General features: G+C 46.2%; 3 protein-coding genes across 4 annotated transcripts; all 3 read left to right on the top strand.

Moving 5' to 3' along the window:
* Nucleotides 1-623: 623 nt before the first annotated feature.
* Nucleotides 624-5,691, top strand: LOC147261988 (uncharacterized). 2 transcript variants are annotated; one of them, XR_015116127.1, is made up of 4 exons: nt 624-968; nt 1,063-1,156; nt 1,903-3,788; nt 3,877-5,691. XR_015116127.1 is itself a non-coding variant. In XM_086205057.1 (3 exons), exons 1-3 carry the CDS (start codon nt 702-704, stop codon nt 2,127-2,129), a joined length of 588 nt encoding a protein of 195 aa, XP_086061183.1. In that variant the 5' UTR covers nt 624-701; the 3' UTR covers nt 2,130-5,691. The 2 variants fall into 2 exon arrangements, 1 of the variants encoding a protein (XP_086061183.1); XM_086205057.1 differs by having other exon boundaries at nt 1,903-5,691.
* A 387-nt stretch (nt 5,692-6,078) lies between these two features.
* acadm (acyl-CoA dehydrogenase medium chain) lies at nt 6,079-12,011 on the top strand. The gene is made up of 12 exons (XM_086205056.1): nt 6,079-6,160; nt 6,473-6,584; nt 7,261-7,358; nt 8,048-8,117; nt 8,317-8,417; nt 9,340-9,420; nt 9,773-9,903; nt 9,985-10,093; nt 10,201-10,341; nt 10,512-10,607; nt 11,000-11,248; nt 11,324-12,011. The coding sequence occupies exons 1-12, from the start codon at nt 6,146-6,148 to the stop codon at nt 11,393-11,395; spliced, it is 1,275 nt and encodes a 424-aa protein (XP_086061182.1). The 5' UTR covers nt 6,079-6,145; the 3' UTR covers nt 11,396-12,011.
* Nucleotides 12,012-12,687: 676 nt separating this feature from the next.
* On the top strand, nt 12,688-19,792 carry rabggtb (Rab geranylgeranyltransferase subunit beta). Its single transcript, XM_086204343.1, has 9 exons — nt 12,688-12,807; nt 13,148-13,255; nt 14,073-14,270; nt 14,557-14,662; nt 15,065-15,117; nt 15,204-15,314; nt 15,434-15,559; nt 15,798-15,947; nt 18,044-19,792. Exons 1-9 carry the CDS (start codon nt 12,730-12,732, stop codon nt 18,182-18,184), a joined length of 1,071 nt encoding a protein of 356 aa, XP_086060469.1. The 5' UTR covers nt 12,688-12,729; the 3' UTR covers nt 18,185-19,792.
* The last annotated feature ends 1,423 nt before the right edge of the window (nt 19,793-21,215 follow it).

Raw genomic sequence — 21,215 nt, 5'->3', positions numbered from 1 at the left:
CTTGGCTTTTAAGGAAGAGTTGCATTCGTCCCACAAACACACAGGAACACTGTTGTCTGACCCGAGATGGAAGGAAGTTTGAAAATGACAATCTCCAGGAAAGGTTTTTGAATGGAAACACCAGAGTTTTGGAAACCAGGTGGAAGTTTGCCTTGAAAAATGCCTGGGCTGATGAATGTCAGGTGGAAAAAAAATCCCTTGTAGGGAAAGTCGAGCTAAATCAGGTTTACTAATTTTTTTTAAAATTTGACGAAGTGCAAACAGGAATTTGAAATTTATGTTAAAAGGGACATTAAATAGGTGAGTATTAAATAAACCAAATTTTATTGACAAAATACATAGCTGGACGATATATTTTGACTCCTAATTTCTGTTTATTTTCCTCTTTGGGCAAACGTTTCAGAGGAACTGGTCCTTACATTTTCACTCAAAGGTGTAAAGTAACCGAAGTCTTACAGACATTTCACGGTAAAAGTATTTTTCCTCTGAATTCTCAATGCTATCAGTCCTGCGTGTGTTCAGTCCCAAGGCCGCCGTAAAACCTGTTAAAAAAAAAAAAAGCTCCAAGAGGCGCGATCAAATGTTTCAGCCAATCAAAGGCTTCTTTGGTTTTCTATGCCCCGCCCCCTTTCCGCTGCCAGTTGCAGACCGGCGCACGAGGGAGTACCTGTACAAGCTAGCTAGTTAGCAAGGCAGCAGTGATGGGCCGGCGCTGTGTCCTTGGCTGTGGCAACTTCCGCAATCTTTTCCCCTTCCCTCCTAACTCCTGGTTAAGAAAAAAATGGCTGGAGTTCATTCATTTTGAAGAAGGGGGTCTATGTGCGAGCTCCCGGATATGTGACAGACATTTCTCTGACGACTGCTTCACCAATCTGGCCATGCACACGGCAGGGATGGCTAGCTACCTCTCGCTGTTTGAGAACGCAGTACCATCGGTGTACACCGTCGGTGCCTCTCCTCCTGTGAAAGTACGTGATGTAGAATCCCCATAAAGCTCCATTACAATTCCATCTCATTCGTCGCGAAATGTGGGCTAATTCAGTTTGTTCTGCATTCATTTAGCCGGCTACCAGAGACGTTGGATGCCAGTGTGAAATGGCTAAAAGAAGTGCCTGCGTCCAGGTCAAGCGGCCGGCGCCGTATAGAAGGAATAAAGGTATCATAATAGGGTCTTCGTCCCGGAGTGCCTCCGGGCTCAGGCCCTAATTAAAACAACAACAACAAAACAAGTTAAGGTTTGCAAGAGACCAGTCAGGTGCGTCATCATAAATTGTCAAACTAAATTAAGATATGCATGGAAAGGTGATATTCAGACGTGGAAAATAACTACAACCCTTTTTATGTCACTTTCATCATTTTTTTTAAAAAGTGAAAGATAAAGAATTTATGGAGGCCAACCCGGAAGTGAGCATCGCCATGGTCTCTCTTAGCCAATGGGGTTTTGATGTGGGGCTCTCAATAATTACCAATAACTCAGCTTTCTGACACGCAGAACCTTCGTGAGACAGGCCTGTTGTTTTCATCTCGATGGTCTTCACAAGCGAACACCACTTTTATTATTTTTGAACAACGGATGCAGCTGTTAGAGGTACAGCGCTAATGTGATGGTTTGCCTGGACACCTGACTTCAGTAGACTTAACGGCCATGTTTTGAGATGTGTAAGGGTATGGTATGCACTGGCTTGCTTTATTATATAGAATAAAACGCTGAAATATGTAAATCTCTTCTGACCCGCAGACCTTATTTCAGATATCAAACAACAACAAAAAAGCCCTCTAAAAACTCCCATTGACTATGAGACGAAGGCGATGGAAGTTCAACAATGCCAAGTTACTACCGGGGTTTAGGACTCCATTTTGCGCCTCTGTGTTGATGTCTGTTGTCTGTTTTGTGTGAATTAGCGATTCAAGTGCATCCCCTGACAAAGACAGCCTCGTCATGCACGTCAGAGCTCTGCAGCGGTGGCTTGGACGTGCGGCTGCTCACGCTGACAACCTTGAAAAGGCCAAAGACAGAAGCAGCCGATGACGACACGGTCAGCGCGGTGACAGCCGGAGCTACAAACACACCAGCGATCCAGCCTCAGGATGCCTCAGAAGAGCGTCGGGGTGATGATGTCTGCTTGTGAGCCGGCCGTGGACTTGGCATCGCCACGGGTTCCCTCAACCAAAACCATTTATTGAGGAAAATAAGCTCTGCGGCAAACAAGAATATTACGGGACGGACACATTTTGTCCAGCAAGACAATTTTCACCAATGAATGCAACTTTTATTACATCTGAGGTGAAAATGCCTGACTTGAAGTTCAAAGCTAACGTTATGCTAACGAACTCTACCATGGATGCATGACCCCAGTGTCACAGTGAAGCTTCTTCTCTTTTTGGTATCTGTAGTCCTGTTTAGCCACTTGGTAGCAGCTGCTTTATCAGGATATGTTCGATATATGCCAGCACCAGAAGAACAGAACGTGGAACCGCAGCAAAAGTCAAGTGGACATGCGCGTCCTACCCTGAGAGGGCAGGTGCTGAGTCTATGGTTAAAGAATGGTTTGCATGTAGCAGGGATACAATATCATAGCGTATTTAATACACTGGAGTGACGTTTCCAGCTCACATGCTCTTCATCGGACTAAGACAGTCACGTGAGCATCACATGAGTGATGCTGGACAACAAATACACTGTCACCTTTGACAACAAGTAAAGCACCAAGGACTTTTTTTTTTTAAGAGACCCCCAAATGTGAGAAATATGCTGGAGAGGGCTGACAGACCCCTTCACCCCCCCACCCACCAAGATTTCTCAGCCCTGTTGAACAAGGAAACTACAAATATGGACACTGTTAACGATGCAGTTTCACTCATAAGGTCTTAAATCACTCACACACACACACACACACACACACACACAGGTAGGACATTTCAAATTAAAGTGGTTGTTTCATCCAAAACTACCAGTGTCATGTACGTGCTGAAGTGCCCCCGCAGACTTGCTGTTTTTCAGGGTAGAAGAAAACAACAGCAATCAGAGGCCACGAGCTCAAAAGCAACGTGACCAACCATACCTTTTTTTGGGGGGGTATTTTGATCGTGCAGCGGTGCGTCTCAGTGACGCTGGTGTCCAACATGTAACCCTCGTGTACCTCTTTGCGATTCACACTCTTATATCCTGTCACCCAAAGGCCTTCATGTAGAGACGGCCTTCTGTTCTCTTTCGATCTGAACCTTGTGACCGACCGCTTGCATGTCGTGTTTCTGACGTGTGACTTTTTTCCCCGTTCGGCGGTAAAAGGACGCGTAGAGGTGCCTCTGTAGTCAGTAGGGTACATTAGGAATATGATTTGATGTCACACAGCCTGATAATATCCGTGTGTGACCCTTGGAGCGTCCTCCCTGGATGGGACTCTGTTTCAATCAGGTAACTGCGGTCAGGCGTATTTAAGGTGGCGCTCGACTTTGCTTCCTTAGTCGGACAGAGTGCGTTTGAGCTCAACGTCGCTCCTGTGTGTTAAACGTTCTCTGATACTGGAGCCCTGCAGCGTGCGAGCCGTTCTTCCTTTGTCGAGGAAAACGTTCAGGAATTCACCCGTCATCCCATTGACTCTGAGACGAGGTTGGCAGACTCAACAACGCTGACCTACTCCAGGGTTAAGCGCTCAGTCCTGTGCCGCCCTACCACCAGGACCGTTGCAGGTAATCTGTCTGATATTGTGAAGGGAAGCTTTGAGTGTAGCTTCAGTCGCTTGGACCAGGTGAACATGGACACCGGGGGAGGCGTTGCAGTCACCAAGGTAACTGAACCACTGACGTTCACACTGAATTATCACTGTGTGGTGTGTGCACCGTTTTCACTACTTAGCATTCGCTCTTTGTCCTTAGACACAGCGCCGCTGTTCTCATGGATCCCAGTGCAAAAGCCAGAACAAGAACGTCCCAGCTGGATACACGGGTACACGCCCGCTGTACCACCTGAGAGACTCTGGCGTTCGCTCTGTCCCGACTTGATGCTCCAGCCATCGTTTGGCAAGGATAAAAGGAAGTGACATGGAAATGTCCCAAATCTGTTCATTTAAATAAAGTTTCCAGAGTCTTAACAGTCACGTTTTATTTGCATTTATACCAAAACTACATTGTAACTAAATCTAAACAGCATGAAAGTAACTGTGCTCTAGATTGCTACATTTTATCATTAGATGGAAAAGGTTACTTGCAAATTATATTTCTGCTCTTAAAGTGGACTTCAGCTCAGCGTTCAACACCATCATCCCGGACATTCTCCACAATAAACTCCTGCAGCTCTGTATCCCCCTCCCCACCTGCAACTGGATTAAAAACTTCCTGTCAAGCCGCCCTCAGTTGGTGAGACTCGGATCCTACCACTCCTCCACACTCTCGCTCAGCACCGGATCCCCTTAAGGTTGCGTCCTGAGCCCTCTGCTGTTCGCCCTGTACACCAACGACTGCACTCCGAACCACCCATCCAACCAACTGCATCATCAAATATGTGGACGACACCACCGTGGTTGGACTCATCTGTGGTGAGGACGAGACAGCGTACAGGGCGGAGGTAGAGAAACTGTCTCACTGGTGCTCAGGCAACAACCTGACCCTGAACGTCCATAAGACCAAAGAACTTATTCTGGCCTTCAGGAAGAACAGACAGGACCACACCCCCCTCCTCTTAAATGGAGAACAGGTGGAAACTGTCACCACCTTCAGGTTCCTGGGCACCCACATCTCCTCCAACTGCTCCTGGTCTTACAATGTCAGGGCCCTGGTGAGGAAGGCTCAGCAGCAGCTGCACTTTCTGCGCGTCCCCAAGAAGAACAGCCTGGACCCTAAGCTGCTGCTGGGCTTCTACCACTCCTCCGTGGAGGGCGTCCTGACCTACAGTCTAGGAGTGTGGTACGCTGGCTCCACAGCAGAGGATAGGAGGGTGGTGCAGAAGGTCAGAAACACCACCCAAAAAATCATCGGCTGTCCTCTGCCCACCCTGGAACACATCTCCTCATCCTACTGCCTCAGGAGAGCCAAGGCCATCACAGCTGACCCCACCAGCCTGCCCACCCCCTGTTTGACCTGATGCCCTCGTGCAGGCGCTTCAGGTCAATTAAGTCCGGCACCAGCAGACTCACGAACAGTTCTTTCCCCTGGGCCATCAGGACTGCCAACACCCACAAACACAGCTAATGCACGCACACAACTCTCTGGACCCCCCCCCCCCCCCCCCCATCAACAACTGTCAAACTACCTCATCCTGTACTGCACCTCAATTTGTTCCCTGCACTTCAAAATCTCCTTTTGCACCTCTCACACTTTTTTTTTCACATGCATCTTGCACATGTTTTTAAATCTTTTTTTTCTATATTTTTACTGTTCTCACATTGCTTATTGTTTATTTTTTATTATTTATTGCATCTTTTCTTGTATGTGCTTTCTGTGGTGCATGGTGGCTCTGGTAGAGCGCTCCTTTTAACTATTTTCACTGTACACCCCCCCCACCCCCACCCCCCCTACGGCAACAATAAAAAGATTCTGATTCTGAGATTCTAAAGAGGTTAAACTCAAAATCGCTGCGTGACAAGACAGTTCTACCTTCACTGTAGTACTACATAATCAGAACTTGGTCTAAGTATTATGGCCTCTGGTTAATTTTTCATCCAATAAACGTGGAATAACACGCCCTCGGCAAGTTGTTCCATCTTCACTCCAGAAGAAAGAGGGAAGGCATTCTGGCTCCGGCACTCTTGTCCATCCCACCCACAAAGTTTCAACACTCATCAGTTCATTCACTGAACACACACGACTACAAATTTTACGTGACTTAAAAAGTCAGTGACACTAAAAGCAAGGTAATTCTGAAATATTCAGCAGTGAATCAAATCGCCCCCCGTGTATTTTCTCTTCAATTATTATTAAACAAATAATATCAGCACAGTACAATAACAACGGTAGTTTCAGCGGCTCTTGGCAGCAGCAATGTGCGGGGTTAGGTTAGGTAACTAACTGGGGGAAAAGTCACTCATGAGGCGCCGACATACGTCACGTGATTTAAATCCGCTGTTGTGATTGGCTGAGAAAGCCCTACTTCTTTTCAGGACAAAGGGGCAACCAAGCGTCAGGCGTCATCTCTGCTGGTGTCACAACAATGCTACTGAACAAGGTGAGGATTTTTTAAATCTGCTTAATAACAACACAAGAGTGAAATAATTGAACTTACGAACATCAATGATGGCTCCGTCTCTTCCTTCTGACCTACATTTTGGTGTCAAAATCGGGAAGCTTCGCTGGTAACGTCAGAAGCTAATGTTGCTAACGTTAAAAAAAGAAAACCCTTTTTACAAATCACGAAATGTTCGCCGTTTGTGATCCAATTCGACCACACGTTCTTTGCTGTGTTACACATTATTGGTTTCGTGGGTGGTGGCTGACATCGATTGTTGACGTGGTTGTTGTTGTTTTTGCGCACATTCAGGTGCTCAGGGGCGGTTTGCGCTCTGGGATCCGGTTGCAGAGCTCCAGTGCTGCTGCAGCCAACGTCAAAGCTTCTCCCAGCGACCACTCGGCCCCCCAGGGATACTCGTTTGGTGAGAAGGACTTGGGCTAATCGTCCCCTGATCAACAAGGACTTTACTTTCCAGTGTCATCCCAGTATAAGTGGTGGTCCTCGTCACTCCAGTACATTGATAAATGAAGCTAATAAAGGCTAACATGTTTCTTTCACATAGAATTTTTCACCCTAGGCTTTGCATCATTTTTTTTTTTTAAGCATCAATGTATCTTGGGCAGCGCTTGAGTTGAAATACTTCAGTTCTTAATCCTGGGTGAATTTAGAGGATCTGTAGCTGAGTGGGTGGACTTAGAAAGTTTAGAAATGTGGGGATTATAAGATGATGTCAGCACAAGTTTCTCGTATTCCGGATACTTCAGTTTCAGGCTAACCTCAACTGGCATATTTGATTTCTAAGTTGCAAGTATTTTATACTTAAGTATATCTGAGAGGTCTGAATTAATGGCTTTGACTGAACCTGTACAGCGAAAACGTAATATTAGTAAACTACAACTTAATGTAAGTAGTAGTAGTGTAGTACGGTATTTATCCACCTTTGCACACTCGATTTATCAAGGTCGGATAGCTAAAGCCCGATGACCTCAGCTGACCTTTACCAGGCATTTTACTTTGAAGCTCTGTGGATTTTGTGCCTCATCTACTTTTCTTACTTGATTCTTCTTCATCGCCCTTTCTGTGGTTTTGGTCTACAGAGTTGACGGATCAGCAGAAAGAGTTCCAGCAGCTGGCGAGGAAATTTGCACGAGAAGAAATTGTCCCAGTTGCAGCAGCGTATGACAAAAGCGGTGATGTGAGTAGAACTCCGACACCTGAACTGCACTGGGCCGGTGGGACGTCTTAGTAAAGTTTTCTCCTGCTCCACCAGCTCTGGGGAGTGTCATTATTAAAGCCTGAAGGCTCCACACTGTCGTGCTATTAGGGAAGAGCAGCATCATGACAGTGGAGCTGATTACAACGACCGCGCTCCTACATCCTCATGGACTTATCTATAGAATCACCACTGGTGACTGGAAGTAAGGGAGCTAATCGATTCAGGAGCTTGCGAGTATGTAGCTTGCATGGGTAAGGAGCACTTTATTCTAAGGGGAGGCCCACCATGTCAGAAACCCCTGGTTTGGCACATCTTCCAGCGGGCAAGGCTCATTTACAGCCGGGGCACAAGATGACCTGAGGGCCAGGAGAGCGAGTGTCGTGATGGACGCGTGTGAGCTCCCACCCCCGACTCTGACCTGCTCTCGTTACAACCGTGCTCAAAAACCCACCCTGTTGCAGCAGTAATATTTCAGCTGCAGCTGCACCGTCTTCTCCCCTGTAACCAACACGTGTCAATAAGCCATGTTTACACTGAGCAAACGTCAGTAAGCAGTTTCTTCCCTGAAGTGAATTTAGTCTCACATCATGACTATTCTTTTTTTTTTTTTTTGGATTGTTTTTAAACAGAAGAATGTGTAACGTTTGAAATGTTCTGCCATTTTGCAGTACCCCTTCCCCGTCATCAAGAAAGCGTGGGAGCTGGGTCTGATCAACGGTCACATCACGGAGGAGTACGGTACGGCTCTCCTGACTGTTCAGCTGCAGGATTTGACTTCTGAGAGGCCGTGTAGATCCTAGCACATCTTTTTTATAACTTTAGTTAATTGTGGTGGCCAAACAGTAACCGTCTGTATGCTGGAGAACTCCTGCTGAAGTGTTTGTATGTTTTTTGTTTTTGTTTTTTTTTTGGCTAATGTATCCTGTACTGACGTCAGGTGGATTGGGCTTGTCGATCTTTGACACCTGCCTCATCACAGAGGAGCTGGCCTATGGTTGCACGGGAGTACAGACCGCCATCGAAGCCAACTCCCTCGGGGTGAGTGAAGGTTTTCTATCCAGCCGATCGTCATCAAGTCAGTACAGGACTCTTAGGTTTCCACCACGAGGTCTTCAGAGAAAGGGCGGATCGAGTCATCGTGGGGAAAATGCTAACAAGATTGAACCAAAGGAAAAAGAGAGCTCATCTAAAACATTGCGCCGTCTCAGTCCACACATGGAACAGTTTGCTGTAACTGAGCTCAAGCTTGGAATCTAAAATGTACAGACCTGATATTTCAGCGGGTGTGTCCTTCACCTGCTGGCTGGGTTGGGCATTTCTCCAGCCGCTGAATGGATGCCGCTGGAGAAATGAACACTCTGGCTTGTTTATATTTCTGTAAGCCAATCATAATTGTTGTGAGCGGGGCCAAGCCCAGGATGCAGCAACAGTGCCCTTTCAAAGTAAAGCTGGGTTGAGGGGGGAAGTTTTCTGTGTTGGAAACTTGTCTTGATTTGTAGCTTTACAACTTCTCACTCAATCCAAATCTTTGGCTAGCGAGGTTGTTGCTGTCTCTCACGACGAGGGGAGCTTTGAGAGCCGCACATGGCTGGCTCACACTACAGCACAGGAAGCTTGTAGCTGTGCAGTAATGTTGATTCCTGAGTTTAGAGGAAGAGCATTGCTGTAATGAATAACGAATAATAGGATTGTTCTAGAGCAGGGGTGGGCAACCACGTGCCATGGAGGGCCGTGTGTATGCAGGTTTTCCTTCCAACCAAACACTTTAACAGGTGATTCCACTGATTAACACTCTTCTGTGGCTGAAGGTGTGTTAATCAGTGGAATCACACTTGGTTTGGTTGGATGAAAAACCTGCATACACACGGCCCTCCATGGCACGTGGTTGCCCACCCCTGTTCTAGAGCCTAATCCCTTAAAATGATCTATGAAAAGGACGATGTCTGTCTGTCCCTCACAGCAAATGCCTGTTCTTATCGCTGGCAATGAGGCACAGAAGAAGAAATACCTGGGGAGGATGACCGAGGAGCCTCTCATGTGTGTGAGTGTCTCATTTTAGTTCAACTAGGAGAGATCTGGGATCAGTTTAAGTGCCCAGGGATATCAAATTTCAACTTTTCTGCTTCACAAAATGATGTTTTGACTCGCAGTATTAAAATGAGAGGCCCTCTTTTTGTCGTTAAATGTGTGACGTATCGAAGGCCTTTGACTCATTCTGCATGTTGACACCAGTAGGAAGAATCAAAAAGAAGAGAAGGAAACCATCCAGCTCTGGTGACATCACTGTTACCATGTGACCTAGCTACCATGAATAACCCAAAAGACACATACGTCGACTAGGGTTCATTTTAAAGTATCTGGTGTCAAATCTGCGTGTGGTGTGTTTCTGGCAGGCGTACTGCGTAACAGAGCCGGGGGCGGGTTCTGATGTAGCAGGCATCAAGACGCGAGCTGAGAGGGTGGGTGACGAGTATGTCGTTAACGGGCAGAAGATGTGGATCACCAACGGTGGTAAAGCCAACTGGTGTGTACACGCACTTCTGTGCAGATACATCCAACTGTTTGACTGTCACAGGAGTCATTGTAGCTGTCATCACCATCCCAGGTACTTCCTCCTGGCCCGCACTAACCTGGACCCTAAATGTCCGGCTGGTAAAGCTTTCACTGGCTTCATAGTGGACGCAGACACTCCCGGGATCCAAGTAGGAAGGAAGGTAAGATGAGGTGATGAGCCTTGCTCCTCATAATGCACTGTTTAAAATGATTTGGGTGTGAATTATTGGATCGAAAGTGACCATGAGGAGCTCCTCTGTGAACGTAGGAGGTGAACATGGGCCAGAGATGCTCTGATACCAGAGGCATCACTTTTGAGGACGTGAGGATACCGAAGGAGAACGTCCTGATCGCAGAGGGAGCTGGATTCAAGATTGCCATGGGTGCCTTCGACAAGACCAGACCACCGGTCAGTTTTGTTTTTCCTTTTATTCATGTATTGTTTTTCAAATCAACAAAAAAAAAGGCCACAAAAATAAACGCAGTTGAGAAAACCCCAAACTTAAGTAATGCTGTTCCAGCTAGTTTAATGTCTCATATTTCATCGTACCTCCTAAATCTTTGTGTGTACTCTTACAGGTGGCAGCAGGAGCAACAGGCTTGGCTCAGAGGGCCCTGGAGGAAGCCACCAACTACGCACTGGACAGGAAGACTTTTGGAAGATTTATCGCAGAGGTTTGTTAGTTAAAAGAAAATACTGTTACTTTAAAAAAGCAATAAATAAGAGATGGTGGCATGAAACCGTATCCGTCTCGATTGCAGCCAGTTAGCTTAGCACAATGAGTAGCAGTGGATGGAGAGGTTAGCATACCCCAGTCCAACCTTGTTTGTATGCAGGTGCCGTCTGTTGCAGAACAGTGATGATATTTGCTAACACTTCCCAAACACTACCATTCATTGTGCTAAGCTAATTCATCCATTCTTCACTTTGAGCTTTTTATTGATGGAAGCTCGGCGAATCCTGAATTTGTTGCTGCATTTGTCATGACTGACGCGGATAAACTGTGTTGGATTTACAATTCTGAATACATGACCAACGGCTGCTTCTCTGACCTCCTCTGCTGCAGCACCAGGCCGTCTCCTTCCTTCTGGCTGAGATGGCCATGAAGGTGGAGCTGGCCAGGCTGTCCTACCAGAGGGCTGCCTGGGAAGTGGACCAGGGCCGCAGGAACACTTACTACGCCTCCATCGCCAAAGCATTCGCTGGAGACATCGCCAACCAGGTGGCCTCTGACGCCGTGCAGATATTTGGAGGCAACGGCTTCAACAGCGAATACCCGGTGGAGAAGCTGATGAGAGACGCCAAGATCTACCAGGTGGGTGGAGACGCTGTAGTTACTGCTGTTCACATGTCCTGCAAAATTCATCACCCTCTTCATTTTGTATTGCAGATCTATGAGGGCACAGCTCAGATCCAGAGACTCATAGTTGCTCGTGAACACCTGGGAAAATACAAGAAATGAACTCTGCAAATCTAAAGATTTCTCCTCGCTATTATGTTCCTTTTTTTGAACAGAACTTTTCTTTGTATGTATTCATTTGTCGTCAGAACAAACATCTGTCACTTACCTCAGGTCAAAGGTGCAAAATATTGTTTGCCTTAATTTCATCCTGCCTTGCTTAATTTTTCGACTAATTCAGCCGAACTCTTAAGACAAAGGCTGCCATAAAGCCGTCGTCAGCTCATCAGTCGGCAAATGTCACGGGCCACGTTTGCATCCAGGCGATGGTGAGTCACTGGTGCGCGAGAGAGAGGAGGCCACTGCAGAGGTTAGAGAATGAAAGCCGGTACCGAGTCCACTATAGTTTAGATTATGATGTGCATTTTTGTTTGAGCTCTCTGAACAACGGTTTGATGACAACCATCACCTCTATAGTTGTGATTAATCACAACGTATTGTGAGCGCTGCTGTTCATCCTCAGCCATGTCTTAGTTCAGATTACCGCAGATTTTGGAGGAGCTGGTTTTAATTTATGTTTTGGCATTAAAGCATTTACTTTAAAATTCTATCACCAGAATGTCTGAGGAGACACAGAAATGTGTGTGTACCGATTTAAATAAACAGCTGTACAAACGCATTATTTTTCTCGGCTGATCGATCACTTTGAGCTTTGACCGACGGGAAATTTTTTCCTGGTGACAGGGATGAGGGTCTCGCCGTTCTGGAAACGAGGTGATGGTTCTGTCACTGTGGTGGATTATTTGTGGTAATCGGGGTGTGGGTATGCCCGGCAATTAGTGGCGCAATCTGGAGAGGAAATTAGGAACACATGGAGTTAAGAATGAATGGGGAAGAATGAAAACCCTTTGGCCGGTAGGGATGTCATTAATCGAACACTATTTCTAATATTCACAATTCTCCAGGAATAAACCATATATAGTTTATTATTTTATCAAATAGATCTAGATATATTTTTTCATAAATGATAACTCCAAAAATCTTGCGAGAAGGAAAACTACCAGACCTGTTGACTTATGCAGTCTTATCAGTATTTAAAGGTTTTATCATTTTCTCATTCCCTGTATGTGTATTGCACTCACAAGCGAATGTTATAGTATTGTATTACATCACAGTATCTATAACGGAACTATTCATACAATTGTCTGCAGTTTTTTTTAAGAAACATGAGCCGCCTTTTCAAGGTCGACACTGTCAGATACTCAATGTAGTCGTTCACACTCCGCTCCACAAGGGGGCGGTAATCTACAGGCTTGTTCTCCACCTGCCATAGCGAGGGGCCCGTTCAACGCACATGCCAAGCAGAAGGTGGCAGTGATGAGCCCTCGTACCTTCATATGAGCTGGCCGCCAACACTCGGTAAACGAAGAAGAGCAGGCTACCGAGGGGGTGATCATGCGACAATTTTCAGAATGGTAAACAACGAGACTTATTAACCTTGTTTTTTTTTTAATTTTTGTCTGTTAGGGGTTTATGACAACGTCATTGCCGCAGCCAGCGCCAACGTGCGCTCACATTAACCGACAAGCGGCGAGAACAGCTAGTTAGGTGGCTAAATTAGTAGCTAGCTAGCATCTGTGTTAGCGCGTTAAGTGTCCCTGTCAAAATCTGTTTCACGTTCAGCTCATAAAACGATGAACTCTGATTCAGGTTCGAGCGATGAAATGTCCACTCGAGAACAAGTCGACCACGTTCAGTCGTTGTTGGTAATTGAGGCTCATTTTGTGTGAATGCCGGCTGTGTGTCTCATGGTAGGGGACCCAAGTGAAAGATGTCATCATCAAGCCAGATGCTCCCAACACTCTTCTGTTGGACAAACATGCAGACTACATCGCTGCCTACGGCTCCAAGAAGGATGACTATGTGAGTAAATGGAATAAAGTCTTACTCTTATTAAGTTTCTATCTTGTTTGGGCTCGACACTTCACCGCTGGAGCAGACAGCGCACCCGAGTCAGACGAGTGTGGATCTGTGGCAGCGGTTTTTATGGAGAACGTCTCTTAATGTCAGTGTCAAAACGACAGGTTTTGGAAAAAAAAAATCATAGTTTTCAGCTAGTGGGGATGAACCCGACTGACCCTCGCTGACCCTGGACCAGCCAGGCCTCCTCGTTCAGCTCGAGTGAAAGAGAGAAAAAAACCCGTGTGAATTAATGACATAAACAAGATTTGTTTATGGATATTGTCTTACAAATTGATTACAAAATTACCATGTTCGGTTTTTTTTTTTAAATCACCTGAATGGTTTGATAACTACTGTAAGTATCACGATATCTCAAAATAGACAAATTTATTTGTCTGTAAACTTGTCCTTCCCCTCTGTGTGAATGTACCCTTCTGTAGGATAGTTGGTATAATTTAACAGAAAGGAACAAGCCATGTTTTGGGGAAATGTTCTTATTTGCTGTTTCCTTCAGGTCCAAACTAGAATTTGGATGCCCTTCTCTCCTTTGTGCTGCATAGTGGAGCGGAGACCCGCAGAAACCTGCTGACTGCTAGTTAGCTTAGCATTATGAATGGTAGTGGATGGGCAAGTTAGCTTCTGAAAAAGTTGTTGCATTCCTTCATTTTTAGTATTTGCGTGTTCAGTGTGCTTTCGCTTTCAGTTTCTTTTGTCTGTTTCCTGTTTGCTCGTTGATGAAAACTCCTTGCTAACCGGCGTCCGTGTGGCGTTTGCCCAGGAGTACACGCTCTCCGAGTACCTGCGGATGAGTGGCATCTACTGGGGGCTGACGGTGATGGACCTGATGGGTCAGCTCCCCAGGATGAACCGACAGGAGATCATTGACTTCATCAAAGCCTGTCAGCACGAATGTGGAGGCATCAGCGCCAGTATCGGTCACGACCCCCACCTGCTCTACACCCTCAGCGCTGTGCAGGTGACTCGGAGAGCTACGGCTCATGCGTGTTCTCTTAGAGGCTTCTATGACATCACAATTATTAGAAGTGTTGCTGACTCGAAAGACAATACATTACTGTAGTTTTTGCACTTTGGAATTGGAAGCAATAGAAGGAAACGGATAACTTCCTGTTTTGGAACAGATTTTTTTCCAAAAAGAAAAAAAAATCCGACTCTTTCAGATTCAACTTGCTCGTCTGTGTGTGCGTCTTTCCCTTCTTTTACTCCCTGTGTACTCAACTGTCACTCTTAAATATTCGCTCCAGATTCTCTGCTTGTATGACAACGTGGATGCGATCGATGTTGATAAAGTGGTGGAGTACGTCAAAGGCCTGCAGCAGGACGACGGCTCGTTTGCAGGAGACAAATGGGGTGAGACGGGTTCACTACTGATCCATATCTTTTTTTCTTTTTTTTTTTTAATCTCCACAAATAAATTCCTACATTTTCAAATGCATGAGAACTGCAGAACTGTGGATGGAATTCTTGAGAATGTCTGCTCGCAGTCAATGTACATATCATTACAATACAGAACTTGCTCAGGATCTCTGTGCTGGTCCAGTAGCCAAAGAAGGAAAAGTTCAATTAGATATTTTTAGTTCAAATGAAGTGCTGCTTGTCCTCATTTAAATGCCCTGCAACGTTTATTACTCAGTCATTACTTCTATCTGCTGGGATTATCAGAACAAAATACTGCCTAAATCATGGTGCACTGTAAAGTTGTTCAATAAATACTGCTATGTGCCGTATTATGACAGGCTGTTGTCTTCACAGGGGAAGTCGACACCAGGTTTTCCTTCTGTGCCGTCGCTACTCTTGCGTTGCTGGTATGTGTACGACTTCTCTGCAGATCACTCGTCGTGATGGTTCTAGTGCTGCGTAAGACGACTCGTGGTCTCTGTTCCTCCTCCAGGGTAAGATGGACGCCATAAATGTAGACAAGGCTGTGGAGTTCGTCCTGTCTTGTATGAACTTTGATGGAGGTTTTGGCTGCAGACCCGGTTCAGAGTCTCACGCTGGTCAGGTGAGCCGACCCGGCTGGTCTCATCGGAGGGAGGCTGACTGATAACTGAGATGTTGTCAATCCCAACGCCGACATTCACTCTGATACCTTCTGCTTTTTCCTGGTCTTGTGCTGGTCAGATCTACTGCTGCACTGGCTTCCTGTCCCTCACTGGGCAGCTGCACCAGGTGAACGCCGACCTGCTGGGCTGGTGGCTCTGTGAGAGACAGCTGCCCTCCGGAGGCCTCAACGGACGACCCGAGAAGGTCTGTGGCTGGATGGTCGATGGCTTTTTGATATTCTAGCAAAGTAGAACAGAATGATCCTTTCCGCAGTCGATTCTTCTTCAGTTTTTTAGGATTCCTTTTCAAAATCTGTCCTGCTAACTATAAATTCTATAAAACATGTAAATTGTTGAGAACTAGTTTCAGCCAGTTTTTGCTGTAACTTCCATCCAGCTACTTTAAGGTGTTCCTCAGCGGCCTGCTTCTTTCCCTCATCCAGCTTCCAGATGTTTGCTACTCCTGGTGGGTTTTGGCTTCCCTCAAGATTATTGGCAAGATTCACTGGATCGACAAAGCCAAGCTGTGCACCTTCATCCTGGCGTGCCAGGACGAGGAGACGGGAGGATTTGCTGACAGACCAGGAGACATGGTGAGTCGTCCAACACAACCAAGAAAAGCGTTATTCCTCCACAAATTCTGGTTCCAGTGAAGTGAGCCTGTGACAGCAGAGATACCAGAGAAGGATGGACAACTACGTTCGGAATGATAAACTTCTCTGAAGCTCCTATAGACCTGCAGCAGTCTTGTGCAGTGAGCCACGTTGTGCAGCTTGGATCTTTTTCCAAAGCGCATAAACTGGCATGAAACTGAAAGGAAATTTTCAGTAAATGATGCAGTGTCAAACCGTACCACGATATCTTCTGATCAAATCGTGTCCTGTGCATCTTCAAGAAACGCCTGCAGAAAAGGAGGCTTGTTCTTGTGATGCAGACCCTTGGACACTCAGCGCTGGGAGGAGAAGGAAAACGAAGGCTTTGCATATTTAGTCACTGTTGCCATAGTGACCACATGATCCAGACATAATTTTAAGAGAGGAAATGTCACTTTTGAGAAATATATGGTAGTTTAATAATGCAACAACTGTCAAATGACTTTATGGAACTTTGTGGAGCGTTGGCCGAGGAAGGAGCCGTTAAAGTTTAGGACGGATCCGGGAACCTTCTTTGAACGTTGTGAGATGAGGCATTTTTTTTTTGGACATATTCATTAATTTCTCAGGAAATATACGACATTGACCTTTAAGAAAAGGAATGTGGCATATTTACAATAATTAATGTGTAGGATTTATAGCAGATCCTGCTAAAAGGCTGGATCGGGGGGTTATCGGCCTTGACGGAGGTCTGTGCCCTTTGAGTGCCCTTCTGATTTACGGCCTGCATCTGGAGTGGGATGATGAGGAACTGGTGTGTTTTCAGAGAATGTGTGAGTGTGTGCTAGAGACCAAGATGAAGAGAAGGACACGTATATACATAATGCAGAAGATCCTCCTCTTACTCTGATGGGAGATGTCCCCTGGTGTCTTTGATCCTATGTGAGTCTCTTGTCCCACAGCGTCTGACATGAGAAGGCTGTGTCGGCAGAATTTGAAAAGTTTGATTCAGACCCGTGGTTATTTATCTGTGGAAGTTGGGGGATGTGGTGGGGGGTGTTGCACTTCGGTGGGCTGAGGACTGCCACGCTGCCTTTTTTTGCGGATGATTTGATCCCGGTGACTTTATCGGTATGTAACCTTCAGCTCTCACTGGATCACTTCACAGTTGAGTGTGAAGCTGTTGGGGGCTTTTAATATGAGGTCATGGCTCTCAGCAGGAAGGGAATGAGTCCTCACCCCGAGTGAAGGAGTTCAGGTATCTCAGGGTCCCGCTCTTGAGTGAGGGAACTATGGAGCGTGAGATGAGTTGGAGAATCGGAGCAGCAGGGACGATTTTGCGCTTGCTTTACTGCAGTGTGGTGATGAAAAGAGAGCTGAGCCTAAAGGCGAGGCTGTGGATCTAGCGGTCGGTCCGGCTTCTACGGTCACGACTGGAAGAATTAGATCTCAAATATAATCGGCTGAAATGGGTTTCCTCAGGACGGTGGCTGGCCTCCCCGTCAGGGATCCGGTCAGGTCACTCATCTGTGAGGGACTATGAGTCGCTGTTGGGGAAGGTTCTCGCTTATCCAGGTACTACACACAGACCCAGGAATTAAACCGCTGCTCTTTTGTGTTGGAAGCAGCCAGTTTAGGCGACTCGGGCACAAAGTCAGGAGGCCACCAGGGAGGTACGTCCAGCTGGGGGGAGGCCACAGGGCAGACCAAGGACCAGGTGGAAGGATGATTTCTCACCCCAGAACCCACAGTCAGGGCATGTGATGTGGCCAGGGAACAACGTGTGGGTCTCTCTGCTGGAACTGCTCCCCCGTGACCCCACATTGAATAGGCAGTAGAGGATGGATGGATGGACCCTGGTCTTTCTTCCTACTTGTTGCCTGTCATACGTACATCCCCACCCTTTCTGTAGTTATTTGTGGGGATGACATCAGTTCACTATTTTTGAATGTTACTTTCTCCTTTCTCAAAGCCAGTTTTTCACTTTCTCGCCGTCCTTATTTGGTTCAGTCTCAACAAGTGAAGCAGCGTAACGGAGAGGTAACGCTGGGTGCAAGCAGCAGCTGATTCTTCTGAACTCTCCCCTCTGGCTCTAGGTGGACCCTTTCCACACTCTGTTCGGAGTTGCGGGTCTCTCCCTCCTTGGAGACGAACAGATCAAGCCAGTGAATCCTGTCCTGTGCATGCCGGAGGACGTCCTGCAGAGGATCGGCCTGCAGCCGGAGCTCCTCAGCTAGCCTTGGTAGCCTCCATCACACACTTGTACACTCAGACACAGCTGCCCCGCTGAATGCCCCTCAGCCTCACCCCAACTACTCCAGCTGGATGTCGGAAGCAGAGAGAGGAGCACTGCACATCTTAGTGTTAGCTGAAGTCGACCAACACATTTAGATTCCGGTTCTGGTCTCCGCTCAGTGAAGATGTTGAGGACTAAAGGAGCCACGCAGCTCTGGCAGGAATCCCTCAACTCCTCGGTATATTATCACGCCTGTTTTGCCAGTTAAGACCGGTTCTGAAGGAGAGTGAGAAAAATGTTGTTTTGGTAAAACCATTGTTTGCTGAAACCCAGAAACCATTGAACAACATTCCTTAACCTCTAGATTTGCCCAGTGTCAGTTTGAGGGAAAACCCGTAGCAGCCGGCCTCGCAAACTGTCGGGAAGTGAATCATTTCTTGGTCTCTTCGCCACCTCAGGTTGTCCTCTACACAAGAGAGTTCCATCAGCCTTGCGTTCTTCTCGCTCTCCCGAGGAACGTTCTGTTTTGTGACGGATTTGTCCATTCGACCTGGGAAGGGTTGGCAGGTAATGTGTGATCAGCTGAATTCATTCAAGGAACTCCAGACAAGAAGACAGATTCTCTCCTCTGTGCCCTGCTAGGGAGCAGAGACCAGCCGACTGCGACTTAGCTTAGCACAATGAATGGTAGTAGTTGGAAAATGTTAGCATACCTCTTTTAAGTCACAAGTTCTCCAAAATGTTCTTTGCAAGAGCAGAAGTACGGTTGTGCGTGACGCTCACTGTGAAGTCATTTGTAATTTTGAGATCTTGTAACTTTTAGAATCAGACACGGTTGGATCGACTCTGCTGGGCGTCAGACCAAAGGTTTGCTGCGACGACTGGAAGAGTGGCTGCTAATAATCACGCTAATCGTGGTAAGAGAGGACAAGGATGATTTTGACGGAGGTCTGCTAACACTTCCTGTCCATTACCATTCATTGTGCTAAGCTAATTAGCGGTTGACAGTCATTGTGTCTCAGCTCCCTAATGCAGCACTGGATGGTGTTCGGTCAAGGTAGAGGAAAGGAAATGTGCGGTTGTAAGGCAAAAGACACATTTTTTCCCCTGTATTTCAAAATAAGAGCATGTGAAAGGTAAACTTTTATCTTGTTAACACATGAGCGATCACTCTGTCTCAATAGGCATCCCAGCTGCACACAACATGACAACAGGATATAGCTTTCTTTATGTTGCTGCATACAACTAACCTCAGACTACAGTACAGGCCATTATTTTGGCAGGAATTCCATGTTGGGGTGGTGTTTGGTGACGAGAGACCCCCACAGGTAGAATACGTGGCGGTGTCTCCTGCCAAGTGTATTTTGAGATTATTGAAATCCTCAGTCCAGCATCGTTATGTAGCTGTGGACGGGGGGTCGGATTGTTCCTCACTATGTGTGTGTAAAACCATAAAATATTTCCAGTCTTAAGTTGTATTCATATTTCGTGCTGTGAAACAGCTGAGAAGAGTTCACATTTGTTTTTATTAAACCTGCGTGTTTCGTTTCTTTATGTGGCTGTGTGCTCGACGTCAACAGAGATAATTAAATCCTCATTTATCACTTCATGTTTTGTCCTCCAGACTCTTTTTTTTTTCTTTCTTTTTTCTTTTCTGCTTCCTGTAGTTTATTTTGCTAGAGAGTTTAAACTGCTGGTTCTCCAGGGCTTCCCTCAAGGTCGGCAGGAACGTCAGAGGCATTTTCCTTCTGCTTCTTCTCAAACCCACTTTGAAAGTACTTTAACGTGACAAAGACGGTTGCTGTCTTCTCCATGCTGGTGCGGCGTTTGCCTCCGTACAAGTGCGGCCTGCGGAGGTGCTGGGGGGTCAAAGTCGAGCGAGCTGTATAATTTGGGTTGCAGGTATTTCGCTGATTATTTACATGCAAATGATCAGTCGGCGTGGCGAGAGTAACCATTGTTGTATGACATGGAACCCAGTTCACCAATGACATCTGTCAGTCTGCCTCTTTGGGGGAAAAAGAAACTGAAATCCAGCCTGGTCAGAGAGTTTCTGCAGCTCATCAACACTTGCACAGCCTTAATTCTTCACCTGAGAAAGAGTTCAGAGCGCGTGGACGCCAGTAGGGGGCAGTCTTACCTTTCAAAATGACAGGAAGGAAACTTGTCATCTGTTGACGTCACTGACTTCATCATGAGAGATGCAGGTCTGTTTCTAAGTGGTGTTTTTGTTCTGTCATGCAAATATGCCCCCTGTTATTTTTCTTTATGCTTGACTTGTCACTGTTTCCTTAGTAGCCATAACTTAATCTGCCATTCAATTTCTTTTTCCTTTCATAATTACTTAATAAAGTTATAAAACAAATACAGATAAGAGGGTTCTAAAACCAAGTATTGGCACTGAATGTGTGTGTTTTGTTTGTTAGTCTGGAGATTTCAAGATAAAAGAACAGAAGCCCATTTTTTGTTGGGTTTTTTTTGCTTTAATATTCTCACTTTGTGTACAAAAAAAGACTTTCTTCTCCACACTCACCAGAAAACTCCCACAAACTGTCAAATCTTGCACACGGGGCTGAACACACGTGTGACGTACTTGCGCGTGCTCTGACATCATAACATCACGTCTGCTCTGATTCCTTCCAGGCTCGGTGCTGTAATAACGCCGGCACCCCAGAAATGCCACCCCTGATATTGAATGAGAGATGATATTTTCCAGCGGTGGCAGCCTGTAATAATGGAGCAGCATAAAGATTGATGCACTCTGCCGGAGTAATTAAAGGCAGGTAATTCTCCCCTATTGTTTTCCCTCATGTAATAAAGATAAGGACTCCCACTGCAACGTACAGCGTGATAAGAAAATGACACTTTACCTGGAACAATTTGCAACAATGGCTTTCATGAAATGCCACAGCGATGATGAAGCGATAGCTGTGTGGAACATCATCATCTCCAGCTCTAATTACAGTATCCAGGCAGACGAAACCTTTATATATTCACACACCCCTGGATGTTCAGTGCAGCCCTGTAAGTTT

Source organism: Aulostomus chinensis, chromosome 5 (genome assembly GCF_037954235.1).
Source record: "Aulostomus chinensis isolate RoL2024-O1b breed Wild chromosome 5, RoL_Achi_v1.0, whole genome shotgun sequence".
In the NCBI taxonomy this organism is placed as follows: domain Eukaryota; kingdom Metazoa; phylum Chordata; class Actinopteri; order Syngnathiformes; family Aulostomidae; genus Aulostomus; species Aulostomus chinensis.
This window is presented reverse-complemented; position numbering and strand designations above follow the sequence as displayed.

Bases quoted from the DNA above. Each gene is read 5' to 3' on its own strand.
- LOC147261988 (XM_086205057.1), top strand. From the start codon at position 702: ATGGGCCGGCGCTGTGTCCTTGGCTGTGGCAACTTCCGCAATCTTTTC. The intron at 969-1,062 runs GTACGTGATGTA...GCATTCATTTAG, and splicing joins GTGCCTCTCCTCCTGTGAAA to CCGGCTACCAGAGACGTTGG. The intron at 1,157-1,902 runs GTATCATAATAG...TGTGTGAATTAG, and splicing joins GCCGTATAGAAGGAATAAAG to CGATTCAAGTGCATCCCCTG.
- acadm (XM_086205056.1), top strand. The intron at 8,118-8,316 runs GTACGGCTCTCC...TACTGACGTCAG, and splicing joins TCACATCACGGAGGAGTACG to GTGGATTGGGCTTGTCGATC. The intron at 9,904-9,984 runs GTGTGTACACGC...TCACCATCCCAG, and splicing joins AACGGTGGTAAAGCCAACTG to GTACTTCCTCCTGGCCCGCA.
- rabggtb (XM_086204343.1), top strand. From the start codon at position 12,730: ATGAGCTGGCCGCCAACACTCGGTAAACGAAGAAGAGCAGGCTACCGA. The intron at 12,808-13,147 runs GTAAACAACGAG...GTCTCATGGTAG, and splicing joins ATGCGACAATTTTCAGAATG to GGGACCCAAGTGAAAGATGT. The intron at 15,560-15,797 runs GTCTGTGGCTGG...TCCCTCATCCAG, and splicing joins TCAACGGACGACCCGAGAAG to CTTCCAGATGTTTGCTACTC.